The following is a 20,618-nucleotide window of genomic DNA, read 5'->3' on the forward strand; positions in this document are numbered from 1 at the left end:
AAGTCAGTCTCATGGTAGAAAGAAACTACATCCATCAAACCACGCGTAACCCCGGTGACAACATTTTAGCCCTAGCGTGCCATTCCTACCTTGATAAGGCGATCCATGTCGGCTTCCATGTTTGCAATGGTCATTCTCTGCATGACGATGTCCGTGATTCGACGCTCGAGAGCTTGCCACTTCTGACGTGCAGACTTTGAAATGCTGCTGGTTCTGCCTGCAGCTCCACTGTTGCCCAGGCCGGCTGGCTTACGCGGCAACTTCTTTCTACTGCTGGTGATGGACAGGTGACAAATACTGGATAAATAAAATGTCATCGACTCACAATAAGCAGCAATAAAGTTGTGTCATGTATTATATTAAAATCTGTATTGACTGATCTGTCTGCTTCCCCAGGTGTTGGGTTGCTAGTCTAATCATTACATCACTTCTTCACACTATAAAACTCAATCCCGACATCATCTTTCTGCCCGCCTTCTTTAAACCGATCGCCCTCCGCTCTGCACACTCTGCACCGCTCATCCTTCAGACTCCTCTGTGCGACCCACCTCCGCCCTATCTCCGCCTCATGCAAGTGTCTTCATCCAAGCCTCCATCTCATCTTTATCACCACCACCAGTGTCTGGACTCTGGGTGGTGCTACCTGAGCTTTTTTTTTTTAAATTATAATTTTATTCAGCTCAGTCCAAGGACAGTACCATAGCATCTCGTCGTCTTACCCGATGACGCGTGTTCCGTCCATGCTGCCTTCGCTCTCTCCCAGATATCCGTACACGCTGTTCTTGTTGTTCCACTGCCGCACCAGTCCGCTTACGGTCCTCGCAGTCTCGGGCTCAGAGCTGCTCGCCGTGGTGCTCGCTGATAACTCAGCTCCAGAGTCTGTAACCGAGGGAGTCTGGTTCCAGCGGGCCACTCGTCCAGCCACTCGATCTGACATAGGTTTGGCCAGGCGCCGCAGGGCGGTCACCTCCTGAGTCTTCCTGCGCAGCACCAGCTCCTGCTGCCGCTTCTGAGACTCCAGCGCACGAATCTGATACTGATGGAGAAAAAAACACAACCTTTTTTATAATATTCATCACTTTTTAAAAAGAAAATGCTTTTCAGTTGCCTTTGAGATCCCTGAGCTGAATGGGATTACTCGTCACACAACAGGTTTGCAAAGTGTTGATCATGAAGGGATTTTAAGACTTAAGATGAAAATCGAAATAAAAGGATTATGAATGCTGCCCACGGTATGACAGCGCAAAGGCTTTTCATGCTCATTAACGAGCCCTCTTCTCCAGGGAAGCCAAAAAAAGATGGAAGTTAATGCTTGCAGAGGATGCACTAATCTTAAAAACACAGAATAATACCAGAAGTACGTGTTCAGTATTTACATAATCCAGCACTCAAGTTTTCAGTGTGCCAGCCTACAGATGGGGCTCTGGCTCTACATTTACATCCATATGCATTGTGCATACAGATTCACCTACATTTAATTCTTTGGATACAGCAGATAACACTTAAAGTTCTGCCACGATGACAGTGATAGCAACATAGTTTAACCTCGTTTTTATAGATGTTATATCTGTGCTTGTGCTAAATCTCCCAATAAATCCCAAATAATTCTGCTGCTAACCTGAAAAATCACATAAGCAATGCTAAATATAAAACACACGCACAAGAGGTCATATGCTGCTAACCTCTTGCCGGCGCTGCTCCTTCTTTAGCTGGGCTATCTCACGGTTTCTCTTCGCCTCTACCATCCTCCTCCTCTGCTGCTCCTCCTTCATCTGCTTCATCAGCGCCACCTGAAAATGGCAGAAAACACTGGTGATCGCACAGCATCCTTCCCTTCTTTCCTCCACACAGACTTCCAGCAGCCCCTTCTTACCTTGGCCTTCTTCATCTCGTTGACCTCGCCCTGGAGCTTCTTCAGCTCCCGTTCGTACCTCCCCTGGTTCTTGAGGAGGCGTGCGTGCTCCTTCTGTGCCGTCTGTAGCTTAAGCAGGTCGCGATTCATCTCCTTGAGGCGTTTTTCGTACTCCTGCTTGATCCGGTTGGCCTTCTCCTCCGTGTAGTTCTCCATGGTCACTGCACAACCGTGTAACAACGTTAACGAGCCGTAGCCGACACCTCGCGTGACACTTTGCACTCACGGAGCAACTTAACTAAACTCACTGAGGTTCTGTAGCACGCGGTCTCTCTCCAGCTGGGTGTCTCTGATCTTGTTTTGCAGCAGGATGAGCTTCTCCTCGTACTGCAGCTTTAGCATCAGCAGCCTCCGCTGGCTGTTCTCCAGCTCATCTATCAGCTTCTGCTTGATCTCAATCTCGCAGGTCAGGTCTGCCAGGTCCGCCTGGAAGTTGGCTGCAGGTTGAGGAGTTTTGAGGTTGTAAACCAAATTGCACCATTTGTGTGTGTGTTTCATATACAACTGTATATTAAGAAATATGTAAAAAAATTTCCATCTAGATGCAAATTCATTTCTGCTCTTTTTACACTAAAAACATCTTTATCTTTACTGTAAATCATCTTTCACAGCAGATGATGTCCTGACAGAAAAAACAGCTGATAAACAGGGACAAAGAGTGAAAACAGTGGTGTCATTTCATAACAGCAGCTGTCAGGCCCACACCTTTCTCATCCGAGTCTGAGTCCGAATCCACCAGGCTCTCATCACTGTCAAAGTCATCCTCTTCCTCCCTACCCTCCTCTTCGTCCTCCCCCTCGTCGTCATCGCAGCCACTCTCCTCCTGCAGTGGAGACATGATGTCCTGCGCACGCGGAGAAACGCACAAACGATCAGACTCGTTACGGTCACTTTAAAGCTCGCGAGTGCCGACTCGTGCGGGTCTTACCTCGGTGTAATTCTCATCTGAATCGATCTCTCCGTTCTGCCCGTTCTCCCCGCCCTGCCCGTTCTCGCCGTTCTCCTGAGTGTGCAGCTTTACTCGTTTCTTCAGACCTTTCTCCAACTCTGGGCTGAAGGAGAAGAGCATGCGTGTCAAGCCAGGTACTGTCAGGCATGGGATTCTCCACAAAAATCACTTCACCTTCAGCGCTATACCAGATGGTTTTTGCCGCGCAGAACCACTCCCCTGAGTGTAACTAAGATCGTGCACACTCTGACATCCCTTATTGTGCTCTGGGAGTCTTGCCAAGTAATATGCTTACTGCAAAATCAACCATCAAAAGTCATTAAGCAAACTCTTCTTCACCTTGTCTACCATCATTGCCCCTTTAGCTCTTGAGTTTTAGTGCCAGTTTTATTATCTCCTTTGCTCCCTCTTCTACAAACTTATCAGCCATCCCAGCTCTAAATTCCCATCTTCCTCCATTTCTCTGCCATTAGGCCTCAATTAGCCTGTTAGGCTGTGTACTCTTCTCTCTCGTGACCCAGTAGCCGACTGACTAAGACCTTTCTGTGTCCAAGCCAGCGTTACAGCTCAGCATTGGCAGCATACCAACTCTTTTCAGAAGCTGGCAGCCCCCAAGTCCTAATTTACTTGTGATGTGGGGCTTAAAGAGAAAAGTAATGAGGAAGGGAGAAAATATATGGTCAGGAAATATTTCACAACCATCACCGTCCCTTTAAACCAGCTTTTAAAATCTGAAGAGGTTCATATGAGGCGTAAATTGAGCCATTAGATATTATATTTGCATAAAACAATGTTTGGAGGTCTACATGTCCTCTGCTCCTCACCTCATCCTCCTCTGCCTCCTCTCTTTCTTCTTCAGTCTCTCGATATCCAGCTTGGCCCGGCGTAGCACGTCCGTCATCTCCGCCTCCATAGACATGGGAGCAGGCGAAGAACCCGGGGGGTGACCGGGGGCGGGGCTGAGAGTGGAGGTGGGGAACGGGGAACGGGAGGAGAGCCGGCCCACTTGTCGCCGTAACGACTCGTTCATGGACTCGCTCTCGAGAAGTTTGGTTCTGGCAAAGGTGGAAGAGAGGGACAGAAAGAGGCGACAGAGGTTTCATTCATGAATTTTATTACTACAGCAATAAGAAATACAGAAGGGAAAACTAAATAGATAATCACACATAAGTGTCCCACAATAAACCCCTTAATTAGTACACTTTTCCCTGCTGTGGGAAGTCAAAAAGCTGCGAAAAACAGTTAAAATAAATATTGATGTCACACGTATATGTAGTATGTAATTTGACTATCGCTCTCATATTAAGCTCCAAACTGTAGTGACACACTTGCAGCGTACCGTCGCTGACTTTAATAGACCGGCCCAGCGGGCGCTCACAGCTTGCAGAGAGAAGAGGAGAAACAACTGAACTGAAGCTGAACTGCACCACAGTGAATGACTCAGCCGAACTAAGTGGGGTTCTGTAAGAAGTGGGTCCCTCCAGGTGTGTAAGAACGTGATGCAGCTACAGAAAAGTCTAACTCGTTCACTGTAGGCACCTTACTATAGTCAGCTCAAAGCCTGTGGAGAAGCTGAGGCTGCGGTTCAGTTCACAAAAGCTGCTCATGGAAAAGATTTAGTTCCTTTATATTTAATCAAAGAGGCATCTTCAAAGAATCTAGATGGATAAACAGAACTACAGGAAAGACACAATTGTGATTTGGGGATAAGCAGCTACTTAAAATATCACAGTTATCACAGTAAATACCAATCGCTGTTAGTCTGTTACTGGTTTGAGTGACCACATAACGATACTCAGGCTCTTACCTGAGTTCTTCAACCTCTCGGATATAGTTCTGTATTAGAGTCCCGATCTCCTCGTTGCCCTCGCCTGGATGATGAAAAGTAAAAACGCACTCAGATCACGGAAAATGCAGTTAATTTAAAAAAAACAAAAAAAACATCGTCATTGCAGAGGCAGAGCTCGTCCGATTAAGGATCTCTCACGTACTTGACTTGGCGAGCAGAGTGCTGACCTCATTGGCCAGCAGATGCGTTACGCGTGAGTTGAGGTGGTCGATGGTCTCCTGCATTGCTTTCACCCTGAGACGCAGGGTGTCATTTTCTCTCTGCAACATGGTGTTCTCCTGGTACAGGTCACTGTAGCCCTCTGACCCTTCCTCACAGGCTACACGCTTCCCCTGCACAGAGCAGACGGTTGGCACGGTCAACAAATGCTTTGGCGTCCAAGGGTCAAAGGGCAGACGTGAAAAAACAAACTCAACCTAAATTTACGCTCATACAAATACGCCACGCTCAACCAAACAGAGTGCTGTTATTTACAATGACCGTGGCTCTACAGCGATGTATTGTTGCGTTTTCAGTGATTAACGCTGAAAAAATCCCGTTGTTTCCAACAGAGAGTCACTGTTAACCGCTGCTCGCAGCCATTAACTCCACTTCATTACTTCCACACTCAAGTCACATCGCATCCCTTATTACCACATCGAGGTCAGCTTGCCATCCCTCAGCACAGTCACTTCCCTGTAAGTGTGGTAACCCTTTTAGTCACGTAATAACGCAACAACAGAGCTAAACGATCACTTGTTTCTTACGGCCCCAGAGGTCAAAACTGATGAAAGTGGCCCGTCTTTCTCTCCCCATTTCTCCTCACAGTTCTCATATTATCCTTCGTGGAGTTTACACTCAAGCTGAAACATCAATTTGTCCTTACATTACACTGTAAAATGCTGACAAGTGATGTGTGTGTTCCAGTAATGATCTTTAATTTGATATATCTGCAGCAAGCACGGCCTCTCCTTTTATTACTTAGCGTCTGATATCATTCTCCCTTACTCCATTACTCTGTCTTCTTCTGCTTACACGCTATTCTCAGTTTCATCCATCTTTGCCCCGCACATACCCCCTCACTAACTACATCACCAGCACGCAGCTACATCCTATTGCTCTTCCTCTGGGCTCATCCCACCCCCCCCATCGCTCACCGCCTTGTACTCCATCAGCTCCATCTGAAGGCGGGCTATCTCGGCGCGCAGGGCGCTGATCTGCTGGCTCGTCTTGTCTTGGTTCACCATCACCTTGTTCTTGATGTTTCGGGCGCGATTGGCGTACTTCAGCGTGTTCAGCGTCTCCATGAAGTCCCGGTCTGACGGGCTGACGCAGGCGATCATGACCGTACGACTGAGGGAAAAAGAAAACACGGAGGCCGTCGGTAAATGTGCATACGATTTGGTTGTCATGGCTGTTACACGTTGTTGTGGAAATAACCTGATTAAGTAACTGACCAATCATTTCAGCTCCAAAAAAAACTCCCTTTTGTGTCACCAAAATGTAGATTCTTCTGAATATTACATCTTTTTCTCACAAATACAACTTCTTCATATGTGTGTGTCTGTATGTGCTTATACCTGTTCCCTCCCAGCGAGTCCTGAAGCAGTCGGGTAAGTTTGGAGTCTCGGTATGGGACGTGTCCGCCCTTCTTGGTCTGATCGCCTAAAGCACTGATCACATTTCCCAGAGCCAGCTAGCAGAGGTGCAAAGACACACAAGAAGAAGATGTGATCTAAGCATGCACAGTTATTTCTTTTGTATACATCGTACACTGGCGATCCCTGCCTGACTTACAAGTCCACAATTAATAGAGATTCCCTCCCGGGCTCTGTCTCCTGTAGCGCCTGTGCGTTTCAGCCTCTCGGAGCCAGCCAGGTCCACGAAGTGAAACTTGGCCATCAGTGTCTCATACTCTGGCTGGGAGATCGGGCCAGACTCCACACCACCGTTCAGCTCTCCATTCTGCCCTCCTCCACCGTTCTGCTAAGAAACCAACAAACACAGGGAAGCAGGCTGCTGAGTTACTGTTTTTTACTTTAAACTAGCAATCATTTAATCACTCTGAACGATGCTGAATTATTTATGTTTCACTTCCACTCTCTCTGCGCGTCATCATATGTGACTTTTCTTTTTACTCTTCCTAAAAGTCACACGTTTCCTAATAGCTTATCGTTTTCCGTCTCCTCCGGCTAACAGCCGACAGGTTTTCATATAACCTGATGATGACAAAGTTGTAATAACTCTAAATACCTCTTTTGTCTCTCTCCTTCTTTCCACCACCCATTCCAAACTCACCATTTGCTGCTGACAGACTCGCATCTGACAGAGGTGGATGGTGAAGATGGCGTGCGAGCGGGAGCTCTGGGCGTTCATCTGAGTGCTGGCAGTGGTGCGGGACAGAGCGCCGAGTTTCAGGCACTGCAGCAGCTGCAGCACACACACACAAACGCATTATACACGACATTTGGTTACTTTTATTGGAAAGTAAGAAACCTCCTGACTTACGCATGCAGACTGAGTTTCTGTTTAAGTACCCATGAGTATGATCACGTATTGTTTTAAGAAGACACTCTCAGCTTCCTGGAAGAGTTCAGCATTTCCCACAGAGATGTGCTTGTCATCACCGCTCGCTTAAGCACTAGCATTTCATTAACCTTTACTTTTCCTTTCCCTGCCCTCTCAGCTGCTGGGCCCTCCCCTCACTCTTTATCATAACCTGCCTCCATCCTGTCTTCCTCTTCTTTTTTTCTGTCTTCTTCTTCTCTCCCACAGGAGCACCCTCCCGTCTCTCAGCTGTCTGACTTTAATGCAGATAAACGACCCCAAATTCAGCCTTTCTTCCTCTTTCTCTCTGCGTCTTTTAACACTTGCTGACATCATTCTTTCTCTTTCCCACCTTTAGAAAAAACCGAGTAACCACAACCACAACCGCCTTGTCCAAGTCAGTGTTTCAGTGTAGCTCTTCCCCTAAACGAACACCTTTTTTCTGTGTATCTTGTGACCAAAGATTCCTCGTGTCCTAATGGGCCTTTCGTATCCTTCTTCCTCCTCACTGTCAGTGCTCTGCGGTTTCCTTTCTCGTCAGCTGTGACACATTTCTCATATGTGACCGTAAACAAGCCAGCCTCTCAAGAAGGAAGCTAAACTTCATAACATAAATAGCCCCACGGGTTTAAAAATTGACGTCGGTCGGTGCAGCAAAATAGAGCCCAGTCTCCGCTGTTATCTCTGACCTCTTTGTTGTTTATGAAGACGGACCACCAGATGGTTCTTGGCAGTTCACACTCCCATGCTTCCCCTCACCCCAGTCAGAGCTAATTCGTGTCTTCACAGTGAATACTTTCCGATGTAATATCGCTCGTCACTGTACAGTCATGGGAGACTTGTCTTCTGGACTTTCTGGTTCATTTAAAGTTGTTATATCAACCACCGAAGTGTAAAAAGTTGTTATTTTGTTCAAGATTTTGCACGATAATCTGAACATTTTTAAAATATACACTTAATGAAGGAATTATTAAAAGGTTTAATCAGTGTTGGTAAATACTGATACTCAGATAGATGCTGATCTGTAAGGGGATCCGGCTGCTCTGCTATGCTGTGGGAGGTATTATGCTGGGATGATTTCGGTCTACTTATAGCCTTATGCTCACATATTTTGTTTCTCATTTCTGATCTGAGCTGTAGATGTTGGCAAAAATGTGATAACGTCACCAATCACATCTCTACACTCACAGACCCACCTCGTCCTCTGAGTGCACCAATCTGGAAGTGACTCCCGTGGTGTAGATGCTGCCACTGGCGTCCTCGTGGATCTTTATGGCGGACTTCCTACCGCGACTCTCTGGATCTCTGGTTCCATCGAACAAGTCCAAGATCTCTTCATTGTACAGCTGCAAGGAGCAGAACAAGCACACATTAAGGCCTATCGCACATCGTACAATTCGTACACGCTCAGTGCAAGGATGAGCGCCTCTGCTGAAAATGATTGCGCGCCTCTTAAAACTGAACTATTTCGTTCTGTTAAACTGATTTCTAGTTTCGTATTTCCACACAGCTCTGCAGCCACAGAGGTCAACGTGATGACAGCTCAGAAACCTTTGAGGACAAGGGTCAAAGAGGTCAGCTGAAAGCTCAGCTGCTCCCACCTAGTGCTAAACACACACACATACACACTCGCCCATCTGTTAACCATCAACGGAGATAACCTTTTGACCTGAAAGCCCACAGAAAAGACACTAATAGCGAGAAGCAGGAACGCAGACAAAAGAAGGAAAAGAAAAATGGACAGAAAATGATTTTATTTTGAAATTTGAATTTCTATTACCGTACATTGTAATTTATTATTACGCTGTTCAGTTCTCTCTCTCCCCCACACATACACAAACACACACATGCAGTAGTAATGTCCCCTAAATAAAACCCAAACATTTGCCTGCCAGAAGCCCCCAGAGGAAATAATTACTCGTATATTATCTAATTTCTCCTACGCAAGCGTCCCTCCTTCCTCCCATTCCTTGCACTTATCCATCTTCTCCCGCACAGTGATGAGGAATAATGTCAGAGGTAATGGACAGCATTAATCAGGACCAACAATGCACGAGCAGACATTCACGCTCATCTGTCTTCAGGTTGTCACTTCCTGTTTACAGAAGCAGGTCTGATCTTGTCGTCTCCCCCATTTTGTCCCATCTGGTTGGAGTTAATATGGACCAGCATACACAAAAACGCACACGCGCACTTAGGAATATCAATACAGCATTGTATGAGTGTCAAATAGAGTAACAATGTGAGCGCTGCGTACCTCCAGGAACTGGGCGCTGACTTTAAAGTCCGGTGGCTGGGTGCCGGCCTCCTGGGCGCGCATCCTCCTGGCCTGGATTCCCTCAAACAGCTGATGAACAGCCCGCGGGATTATGCCCTGCTCCTGTGGGCTCAGGCTTACATCGAAACCCGTCCCCATGGTGTACGTCTTCCCTGAGCCCGTCTGTAAAATGATTCACCAGTGATTTATCACATTCCTTGTTTATCTACAGAAACAAGGTTTCACACACATTCACTGTAGTTAATTAAAATCAGTAAACCGTGAGTCAATGTGCATGGCTATGCTCGCTGCACGGGTGTGTGTACAGACATGTGCACGTTTCTGCTTTGTTGTTCTTTTATCTATTATGTCAGCTACAACAATTCACCAAGCGTTGCTGCTCTCGCTCACTTATATTTGATATGAAACATATGTAACGCCGAATGACTTGAAAGACCCTTTAATTCATGCAAGTCATGTCTGTCCAGGACTTTAATTATATGTGAAGGGTAACAGAGCCCACGCATGAACTGCAACACGTCTTTTTGTAAGTACTAGACGCACAGACACATAAAGGTGGCCAGCCTCATCCTTAGTTTGGAATCTCACAAAACAAAATAATATTTCATGTAACACATCAAAAAAGGACAAATGTAAAGCTTATGTCTGTCTTGCCCACATGTACACTTTATTTTACAGGTTGGTCAGGTATATAAAAGCCATTAAGTGATGATTTATTTCTTTTTTTGTGCATCCGTGATCAGTTCACTAGGATTCAGTTGCCTCGCTCTTATTTTGAAAGCTCCGACACTACCCTGGCCCTTCCCTCAGGTTTTCCCTGAGTGACATGAGGCCAGGTTGCCGGCTGTTGGAGCAGTCCTCAGTATCGTTCAGCTGCTTCTCAGAAGAGGATCTCGCCCTGAGGTCGGACGAACATCTTTGGTTATGCAAACCAAAGAACCTGGAGCAGGGATAGCAAACTGGGCAAGGTGGCGCTACGTCAAGGTAAAGGAGGATGCAGAGAAAATCGGCGACTACCATGGTGTCTGACTTTGAAACCTACCGCTCATTACTTACACATTTTGCCTGCTACATTTACTTTGCAGTTCGACCGATGTTTCCCTAAAAAGGCCCAATGTTTGAATAAAATCCTTAATGGGAAAACTAATAGTTTGTTTGATTTTACTTTTTCATATTTAAATAAAATAGTGACTAAATTACAGAATAAGAGGTAAATAAGAAAGACCTTCAAACTCTCTGTGAATTATTCATTTAAAAAACACCTCTAATGTAATTGTACATTTCTGAGCTTCTCCTGCTTCGGGTCTTACTGAATGGAAGACTCGATAGTCTTATTCAGTCTCAGTGTAATATTTCAGAAGCATCACAACATCTTGATGTACGAGTTATCTTTTATTACAGTCTTCTAACGGCATTCTGCGGCCGTGGCAGAGAGATAACTCATCTCTATAAATATTCTAGTCTCCCTCTTTGTCAGACAGCATCCAGACTGCTGTCATGCTGCCTGCACTGCTGTTTGACCCCTTTGTGAAGGAAAATAAAGCTCATAAAGACAACCTGGCTGCGTGCACCTCAGTTTATTTCAGATTTCCTTAACGGAATCCAAGCACCCGTGTCATACCTGACCGTAAGCGAACACGGTGGCGTTGTAGCCCTCGAAGCAGCCCTCGATGAGCTTGTACACGCAGTTCTGGTAGATGTGGGGCTGCTCTGAGTCAATGTCGAACACAAAGTCATAGGTGAAGGCCTTGTCCTTTCCCAGGAGGACTTGAGGCTCTCCGGGTGTGACCAACGTGCACACGTGGCAGCCTTCTATCTTCTCTTTGGCCATCTGAGGGCGAATCCTGAGAGACGACAACAGAAAGGCAAAGAGAGAAATCGTTAGTACATTTATGAAACTGTTACATTGATTTAAAAAAGGAAAATGACGGCTGTCAGGCAACTCAGCAAGACAGGCCGCTGATTGTTGCAGAGCCTGAATGATTTTAATGCTTTAATGCATCGTGCAGATAAAGCATGAGATTCTGATCCCACACGGTGCACTGGAAACAAAGAACAGTGAGAATATGAGAGCGCACAAAGTGGGCATAAAGTGAACTGTTCTAAGAGCAGGACCACTGATGTTGGCACATCATACAAGCTCTTAAAGCCATCACCACAGTGGCTGTTAATCCTTCATCTAAAGACTCTGCTGGGTTTTCCTTCCTGACAGGTAGTTCACTGCAGCTAATTGCTTTTACCTGAGATCCCAGCTTCAAAATAATCCATGATTAGATGAGCCTGAAAGGCTGCAGCCGCAGCTCCAGAACATCTTACAAACTCGCTGACAGCTCGAGGGCCGAGTATTTAAGTTTAGGAACATTTTCACTTCCTTGCCGGCAGAAGAGCAGAAACCCAGACAAGCGAGACCGCTGTTTAATTAAGATGGAGCCTTTAAGAACGTGGCAGTGCTGCAGTGCTGATTAATCGTGAGAAAACACCACACAGAAATGTTGCTCTTGCATAATGCAAGTACATAAAACAGATGATTTTCCAGGCGCCCTGTTAATCTTGTGCTTTCAGAGGTACAATATGGACACAGTAGGGAGGTAATCACTTTAAGCTGCGGAAAAAGCCATGAGGCAGCAGTATCAGAGCAGTAGGTCCACCTCTTCACATGCTAAGTCCCCCCACCCGACTCAGTCTTTAGGGGATGCAAATCAACACCCCCACACACCAAGACTGCACAAGAGACTCCCTATGGGATGCGGCAACAAAGACACACACATAATGTATAAAGCGAGAGAAGTCCCCAACCACATCCAGCTGCGGCGGGATGCTCCGCAAACCACACACACACACACACACACACTAAGACTCTGGAAACAAGTGTTGTACACATGCAGTTCAAAAACAACCTTACTGTACTATCTTCATTTCACACATTGCTCTCAAGCGAGCACCCCACCCACCGCTAACACACAGAGTTACACTTCTGCGCACACAGGGGCAGCTTTCTGGCCATCTTTCAGGCCTCGAGGCCCCGCAGAGAGACTTCCAGGAAGAAATGAAGGCTATTAGAAGAAGTCCACAGCAGCACACGTTAGCCTAGATAACCTTATGACAAAGAGAGCGACTCTGAAAACAGCTTGCAGACAGGCGAGCTCCTTTTATGACTGGATGTGACCTTGACCCGAAGGTTAATGTATCTAAAACCGCAGATCTCGCAATGAACGCTGCTTAAAGCAATTATTAAGATGAAGTGGAGCCCACTCGGTCCCCACGATGGATTTCACGGCAACACAACGCGCGTGTGAGCTGCAGCTGTGTCATGAAAAGAGAAGAAAAACTTTCTTTTTGCTTCTTTACATTCATTTCATCCAGTCTGTGTGCACTGCCTTAATATTAGAAGTGAAAAGAAAGAAGGACATTTAAGTTAATTAACCCCATCATCGTTACAGCACATATTCATAACTGAGTTTCTACTTCTACCTATCACCGAGCGACTGTGTAGGAGCGTCTCTGCAGAGCGTGTCGGGATTTGTCCCTGCTGTCAGATCTCAATAATCATTTTGCGCTCGATGCCTTTGGCAGGACTTTGTCTCGTGGAGCATGTGTGAACATATTCGACAGACCCAACCCAAGAACGAAAGAATTATCACAATTCTCATTAGCTTTTAATCATTTAAGGCATCTGTTTTTTTAAGCTGGACGCCTAAAGTTGTCACTGTGAGGCGCAAATGAGAACACTTCCACACGCCCGGCACGCACAACTACAACATCCATGCGCACAAAGAAAGATAACAACAACAGTCCACACAGAGACATTGAGGTAACAAGCTAAAGGCTCAGCTGGCTGAGCATTTAAGCCAGCTGTGCAAACAAAAGAAGGGATCCATAACATTGACCGGAAAACACCCAAACACACACACACATCCAGACTCAGATATACACTCATTTAAGGAAATTTAACGGCTAAAACTAGCATCCAATGTGCCGGTTAAACGTCTGAATCAGACTGAGGGGTAAGGAAAAACACAGAGGAGCAGATTGTGGATTCCTGATGCGGCAAATTGAGGCGTTTATCGCTTATCATCTTTGCACACTAATAGGAAAATGAGTCAGATACCCCAGGGAGTAAATAAAGTCCCTGAAAGAACACACCCCACCTGCCCTCCACGTATGCATCCTCACACACAGATGAATTTAAAGGTGAATTTGAATGCAGCATCATGCTTTCATTACTTACCCTCCCCCAGTTTTTTTGTGTGTGTGTTTTTAATGGCATAAACACCAAACCCAGTTCTGTCAAACACAAAAACAAGCAGACACACAAAGTTAGAACCTCATTATCCCCAAGCTCTGAGGGAATTCGGTTATTATTACAATAATTATTGTACCCCATAGTGCTAATTAGGACGTGCAACAAGGACGCACAGAGGCACGCGCAAACGTGGAAGCGGCTGCCATATCTAACGCTGATAACAGCAAACTCCACTGACGCGTGACTGGAGAGAGAAGCTGAGTGCAACGTGAAGGAGGCAGCAGACCTGTTAGAATACTGATCGCACTCCTCCAATTAAAGCCTTCGAAAACCGACGTGATTTACGTTTCTTAGGTTCACTTGAAGTTATGAAGGAACGCATCAAAAAGCAGTGCCTCCCAAATGTGACAGTAGGAGCGAATCACAGATTTCATTTGTGGGATTTAAAAATTCAGAAATGCATTTAGTCCCGCAAAACGACAACACGACACGTTCATCTCTCATAATTCAGTTTTACAGGCAAAACAAAAATAAAAAATGTTGGCACGTCGTTGGTACGGCAGACTCCGTGGGGATGCTTCTGCCTCTGTGATGGATCGGTGCTAGACTGACAAAACACGCGCTGATGCAGCTCGAGATGGTTTTTCATTTGTGCACATAATGCTGGCTTATGTAAGAACATAAAAGAACATAGATGGTCTGAAAACTGCAATTTGTGTGTTTGTGTGTAGGTTTCAAAGCTGAAATGGGTCTGCTGCACAGAGTAGGAATCAAACGGTGGTTGTTTGATGAATTTGCTCAAATATGACCAAATTCTCACTGGGCAGATAACTTTTGTTACTTTCAAGGAGAAAAGCACTACATTCATAGCTTTCCAGAAGTGATACTTTGTTTTTGGCAGTAGGATAAACTGACTAAAAAAATCAAATAAAATCCTGCAATGCTGCAAAACACCTGTTTTATTCTCGCAGTTCTGACTTATGTTAGATTTGCTCTTCTCTTTTCAGTTCACTTCCTCTGTTATTAGTTGAGCCTCCTCTGTGTTTTGTTGTCAAGGCCCTGTCTTAACAACCTGCGATGCCTAAAAACACCTAACACTGTGTTGGTTGTTTCTCTCTTTAGTTGCTTCCTGTTTTATTTTACTTCCTCCTTGTCTGTTTATTTAGATTCGGTTCACCTGTGCCTTGTTTCCCCCAGCTGTGTTCACTCCCTCTGATTACTTTGTATGTTCTTTTTCTTTTTTTAAAATTACCTCTTTCCTTTTTCTTTAGTTGAATTTATAAACAAAATGCCACAGTTTGACAGATATGAACTTGGCATATCACTGCATGGTGTGGAGTGTTTCCTTAAAACATTTGAGGAAATTGGGCAAGACCTAAAAAACACTATTTACATGAACATTATTAAGAAACAGGGAAAAATCCAGCAAAGACTTAGAAAAGGACTCAAAAGAAGCATCGGGCCCTTCACTTAAACTCCCTGCTGTTCACTGAGGTCTCTTCAGAGTGGTCTGAGTGGAAGGCTGGCTATCAGGAAGACATTTTTAATGAAAGGATAAAGGAAGAAAAGGGTGAGGTACTCCAAATCACACAAGACCTGCACTGAAAATCAGTGGCAACGGGTCTTTAAATTTAATAAAACTTTGGGTTCAAATTAGGGCTGCACGATTTTGCATAAAATGAGAATCACAATTTTTTGGCTTAGAATTGAGATCACGATTCTCTCACGATTTTCTTTTCCAGTATAAATATTTATTGCACTTATTAACTGCACATCAACTTCGTAACAGTTGAGACTGAACATAAAAACAATAAATAAACATAAAAACAACAAATGTCTCACGTTTTGTTGTTGCCGCAAAATGTTGTACTGCTTGAAATTCCGTCTCCACCGTTGTCAAAGGAGCTTGCAAAGAAAAGCGTCTGGACTTCTTTAAGTTGCTTGAAGACGTTTCACCTCTCATCCGAGAAGCTTCTTCAGTTCTAAGGTCAAATGGTGGAGAGTCCCAGATATAAACCTAGTGGAGTACCCCCCACAGAGGGACAAAAGGACCCCTGATGATCCTCGCTGAATTCGCATGATAAGGTGGGGCCAGGTTTCACAATGAACTCACCCGAAACTCTGGCTGATTGGGACCCACACCCAGTTTCACACCTTGGCTCAGGCGATTAGAGGATCATCAGGGGGTCCTTTTGTCCCTCTGTGGGGGGAAACTCCCACTAGGTTTATATCTGGGACTCTCCACCATTTGACCTTAGAACTGAAGAAGCTTCTCGGATGAGAGGTGAAACGTCTTCAAGCAACTTAAAGAAGTCCAGACGCTTTTCTTTGCAAGCTCCTTTGACTACGATGACCTGGATGACTGAGAACCTTCACAGACATCTCCAGTTGCTCGACACTGCGTGTATAGAGCAGGTAGTGCAACAATAGAAAAATAGTTGCGGGACGGCACTGTGTAGCGTTTGTCTAGGGTGTTGATCATTTTCCTAAATCCCTCGTTTTGCACAGTGTTGATGGGAGCCATATCTTTGGTCAGGTGATAAGTGATAGCCTCCGTAATTTCTTTGTGCCTGCGGGAGTTCGACGGGTATAGGGAAGCGCTGTATAAGGTTCCCGTTATTGATGTTTGGGTGGTTGACCGGGACGGATTTTCTCCTGTCACTTTCTCGTCATCCCTGACGTGCTCTCCGTTGTTTTTTCCCTGCTAATTTTAGCAGCCAGCTTCTGTATCACGTGGTATAAGGCTCCGCCCTTGTCATTTGTTGAGCAGGAAGAGTGAGTGCTTGTTCTCATGCAGATTACGTCCCGGATCAAAATGCGGTACAATCGTCGTCGTCGTCTTTTTTTTGGTTTTTTGTTTTTAAATCGTTGTCATTTGGAAATGAGATCGCACGTAAGTATGAATCGAGATCGCGATTTTCTAACGATTAATCGTGCAGCCCTAGTTCAAATCATTATCATTGTAAACACGGTGGAGGCGCTGTCATGGGCTGGGTTGCATTTCAGCCAGTGTTGGAAATCTTGTCAAAATTGATTAAATTAAAAGTACCAGTAAATACCATCAGATTTTGATCCTCCATGCAGAACTGTGCAACACATTTTGCCTCATATGTACTTCCCATATATGTTTGCACATGTTTAAATAAATTGCTACACCCATTTCCCATGTTTCTGACAAGGTATAAAGAAATCGGGAGTGGCTCGAGACTTTTGCACAGCACAGCATTTCATTACTTTTGCTATCATGTCTTAAAATGCTTTTAAAACAACACACAGTGACAACTCCGTCAGCTACGTGTCTGTCAGCAGCAGCAGCTACACTCAGCAACAGCTGAATGTGAAGCGTCCTATTCCATCAAAAGTGAAACATTAAATCACAGCGAGAACTGCCGCATGCATCGCTCAAGTTGTGACACTTCTTAGTGTCTGTGAAGGTTCTCAGTCATCCAGGTCATCGTCCAGACGCTTTTCTTTCCAAGTGACACTTTTTAGTATTAGTTCAAACTAGTTGTTAGGCTTAGATCACAAGTTGATACAGCATTTTTGAAATGAAATGATTAAGAGGCTTTGAGTGTGATGTTATCGTTGCACTATAAATGAAGATTTAATATGCTGCAAACACCAGCTGTCTTTGTTTAATTATATTCACATTTCCTGTTACAGAAGTGCACTGTGATAAATGTACTTAAATGTAGATAATGTAGCGATAGAGCACATCAGCCCCTGTGGGATTGCAAATGTAGTTGTACTACACAATATTTCAATAAAGTTATAATTTCTAAAGAAAAACTGGAAAATTTTTATTATGCTGAATCTCTTGGCAATATTAAGAAAGTTTTTTATTAGGCTCTCAATATGTACGCACGCACTCGCACACACAGACACACAAGTCATAGCGTGACTTTGTTTTTTTCTTCCTCTCGCTCAGCTGGCACAGTTTAGGAGGGCACAGTTTCCTTGGGAACTGCACAAACTGCCAGACTCCTAATGTGCTACGTCTGCATGTGTGAGCATATGTTTGTGTGCCCACTTCAAAACGGGATGGCATTCTAGTTAATCGCAAATGGCAAAGGCTAATACCACATCGTGCCCAATCGTCCAGTAATCGTCACCTCAAAGTCGACTGTTAACCTGCTCCCCAATTGTAGGAAAATGCCCGGAGCGAGTGCCAAGTCTGCTGCCAACAAGGAGGGAGGACCAGTAAGATCAGCACGCCAATAGCAGCTTTTTTGTGCGGTATTGTCTGTCTGTGTGTGTCTGTGTGTGTGTGTGGGTTCAGTCAACCTTCAAGAACAAACTGGTGATGTGATAGCCAAAGGGCTCATTTCCCTAATGTAAACACTCCAGCAAAGGCACCGCACACACATAAAGAGGCAGAGTTAATCGCATTCACTCGAGTGTTTCAGAGCGCCGTTGTCTCTTGTTTTCGGCACAGAGCCAATCGGGAAAGCTGCTCTTCATGAAAACTGTCCATTTTTCCAGAGAACATGCTCTTATCAAAAACTACATAACCAAGAGCTCCTCGCCATCATCGCCCCATCTGTTATACGAGAGATTAAACTTCCTGATCGGCAAATGAACAGCGGTGTTGTTTCTGTGCTCTTGCCCATCCTCGCACCTCGGCCTGTTTCGAGCCCTCCCTGAGTTCACTGCCAAAGAAAGCAGCAGACTAACTGGACTAATCACTGAATGGCAGAAGCAGTGAAAAAGGCCTTTTTCCATTTCCTTTTTTCTCCTGATAGCCGGGGAGATTAATCACCCGTGTGGACTTGTACTAACTCGCTCGCTTCCTCTTCCTCTGGCTTTCTTTCTTTCTACCAATCATGCCCCTCTCCTGTGTGGCGGTAACAAATGTTTGAAATGCAAACACACAAGACACCCCCTCCTCCCACCCGCAGTACATTCACTAGGTGTTGGCAGATGGCTCAAAGGTCATTTTGCCGTCCAAGAAAGGTTGTGTCAACAAGTAGAGAACAACAGGTGAGGTGGACCCTGATGCCCAGGGGTTGGTGTTTTTTTTAGAAACAGGTTAAATAAAGTGAGAGTGATATTTGAAGAGCCCTGCAAAATCATGTTGCTCACATAGATGAGAAACTGACCTGTGAACAGCTCATTAAGTCTGATGACTGATGAGGATGGCAACTTTATTTGTTTTTTAACTTTCCTCCCTTACATGACAGACACTAATGATCGCACACATGCACTGAAAAAATGTTGTAAACTCATTGTATTGTGTGTGTGTGTCAGATTTAGCAAAGCCAAATGCATTCATGCTGCACATCTGCACCTATATGTAACACCCACAGATAAGCAACTGTGTATTTTCCACAGGTCAGCAGAATGATCGGTCACGCCTCACACTTTTACGTTTGCAGTTTAGTCATTTTACACAGCAGAGTTTCCAGTCGCACAACACATCCACTTAACTGCACATCCACTTCAGAGTCACAAGGGGGTCGGAGCCTAACCCAAGAGGAACAGTACAGAGTACATCACAGAGCCTACACACAGAGACAGGCAATTATAGACACTTAAAACCCATTAAGATTCACTAATTAACCTAACAAGCATGTCTTTGGACTGTGGGAGTAAGTAAAATACCCCCAGAGAGCTCACACAGGGACAGGGAGAAGATACAGAAAGCCAAGCAGATTCAAGGCGACAATGCAAACCACTGCATTACCACTGAGTGAAAAGGTTCAGATATATGCTCTACCTGCACAACAAAGAGGAGTATTACCAGTTAGAACGACAAACGGTTCCCTCGAATGTTTGAGGAGTCCAAAGCAGGACTAAAAAAAAGGATGGTAAACTGGCAACAACAGCTTGAAAGGATTATGCATCTCTATGCCTGTATGGAAACCACATCAAGGAGGCATGAAGACAAAACACCCGTGTGATTGCTGTGAACTCTCCGGACAATTAACCGCCGCTATTATTATATCAGATGAAGTCAATCAAGCTGGCAATTTAAAGAATCTGATCGATTAAGACAGCTGGTTTCTCGCACACAGCTCAGGCCTGCAGGGCAACTGAGAAAAAGGCTAGCAGTAAGATGGAGTAATGTACACTGTGAGCTACAGATGATGTTATTTAAAAAGAAAAACAAGGAGAAGGACATTAAAATGTCAAACATGTCTCCATGAAGACAAAACAAATAAGTATCTGAAATAAATAAAGGCGCAAAAGAGATGGAAAGACTGAGATTGCAGATACATGTGAAGGAAATGAGCTTACTCCAAAAGGAGTGGTGGTTTGGGCAGGATGCCTACTAGGTGTTTCGAGCATGCCCAACTTAGAGAAGGACCCGAGACAAACCTAAGACACACTGGAGAGGTTACATCTCTCAGCTGCCTCTGTGTCTTCCCAGAGCTGGAGGAAGTGGCTGAGGAGAGGAAAGTCTTGGCATACCGGCTCAGACAGCTGCCTCCCGACCCAGATAAGCAGCAGAAAATGGAATAAATTCATAGCTGTAACTTAAAAAACAAATCTAGCCTCACACTGAGGCCATGCTCCCTGCTCTTTTCTCCACCCACAGTGGCTGAAAGAGTGGGAGATGGCGCAGCTTAATATCCCTCTGTTGTCATTTCCCTCATTAATAACCAGCCAGCAGACAGACAAATGTAAAGCCTGTCATCATTTTTACTCTCCTACCCTGTTTCTTTCACACAACTCATTTCATTTGAATGAATGATGGCTACAGCCACCTGAACAGTGAGCCTGTCTGTTTATAATGTTGTCTAACAATGAATTATTGGTGTAAAGAATATGAGGCAGGCAGGTTGATTGCTGAAAAAATACGGTGTTCTCTCTTAATGCTAACCTGCATTTGGTCAATAAAGTTTCTCCATCTGTTTCTCC

The 20,618-nt window shown here is 44.9% G+C and overlaps 1 protein-coding gene across 7 annotated transcripts in view; it reads right to left on the reverse strand.

Moving 5' to 3' along the window:
• The window catches only part of kif21b (kinesin family member 21B), a 67,832-nt gene that overhangs the window by 31,140 nt on the left and 16,074 nt on the right, over nt 1-20,618 (reverse strand). For 5 of the 7 annotated variants that reach the window (XM_005918521.3, XM_042219367.1, XM_005918522.3 and 2 more), the window contains exons 2-18: nt 11,136-11,358; nt 9,494-9,676; nt 8,433-8,582; nt 6,988-7,119; nt 6,487-6,675; nt 6,270-6,385; nt 5,847-6,042; nt 4,853-5,042; nt 4,669-4,732; nt 3,686-3,916; nt 2,841-2,964; nt 2,618-2,756; nt 2,161-2,349; nt 1,874-2,073; nt 1,683-1,790; nt 720-1,036; nt 90-273 (exon numbers count right to left, since the gene is read on the reverse strand). In XM_005918521.3, the coding sequence (XP_005918583.1) occupies nt 90-273; nt 720-1,036; nt 1,683-1,790; nt 1,874-2,073; nt 2,161-2,349; nt 2,618-2,756; nt 2,841-2,964; nt 3,686-3,916; nt 4,669-4,732; nt 4,853-5,042; nt 5,847-6,042; nt 6,270-6,385; nt 6,487-6,675; nt 6,988-7,119; nt 8,433-8,582; nt 9,494-9,676; nt 11,136-11,358 (2,935 nt within the window). The remainder of the gene's footprint in view (nt 1-89; nt 274-719; nt 1,037-1,682; nt 1,791-1,873; nt 2,074-2,160; nt 2,350-2,617; nt 2,757-2,840; nt 2,965-3,685; nt 3,917-4,668; nt 4,733-4,852; nt 5,043-5,846; nt 6,043-6,269; nt 6,386-6,486; nt 6,676-6,987; nt 7,120-8,432; nt 8,583-9,493; nt 9,677-11,135; nt 11,359-20,618) is intronic. The other 2 variants (XM_005918517.3, XM_005918518.3) reach the window with 2 other exon arrangements.

Source organism: Haplochromis burtoni, unplaced genomic scaffold (assembly GCF_018398535.1).
Source record: "Haplochromis burtoni strain Fernald_Lab_line unplaced genomic scaffold, NCSU_Asbu1 Contig_32, whole genome shotgun sequence".
NCBI classification, from domain to species: domain Eukaryota; kingdom Metazoa; phylum Chordata; class Actinopteri; order Cichliformes; family Cichlidae; genus Haplochromis; species Haplochromis burtoni.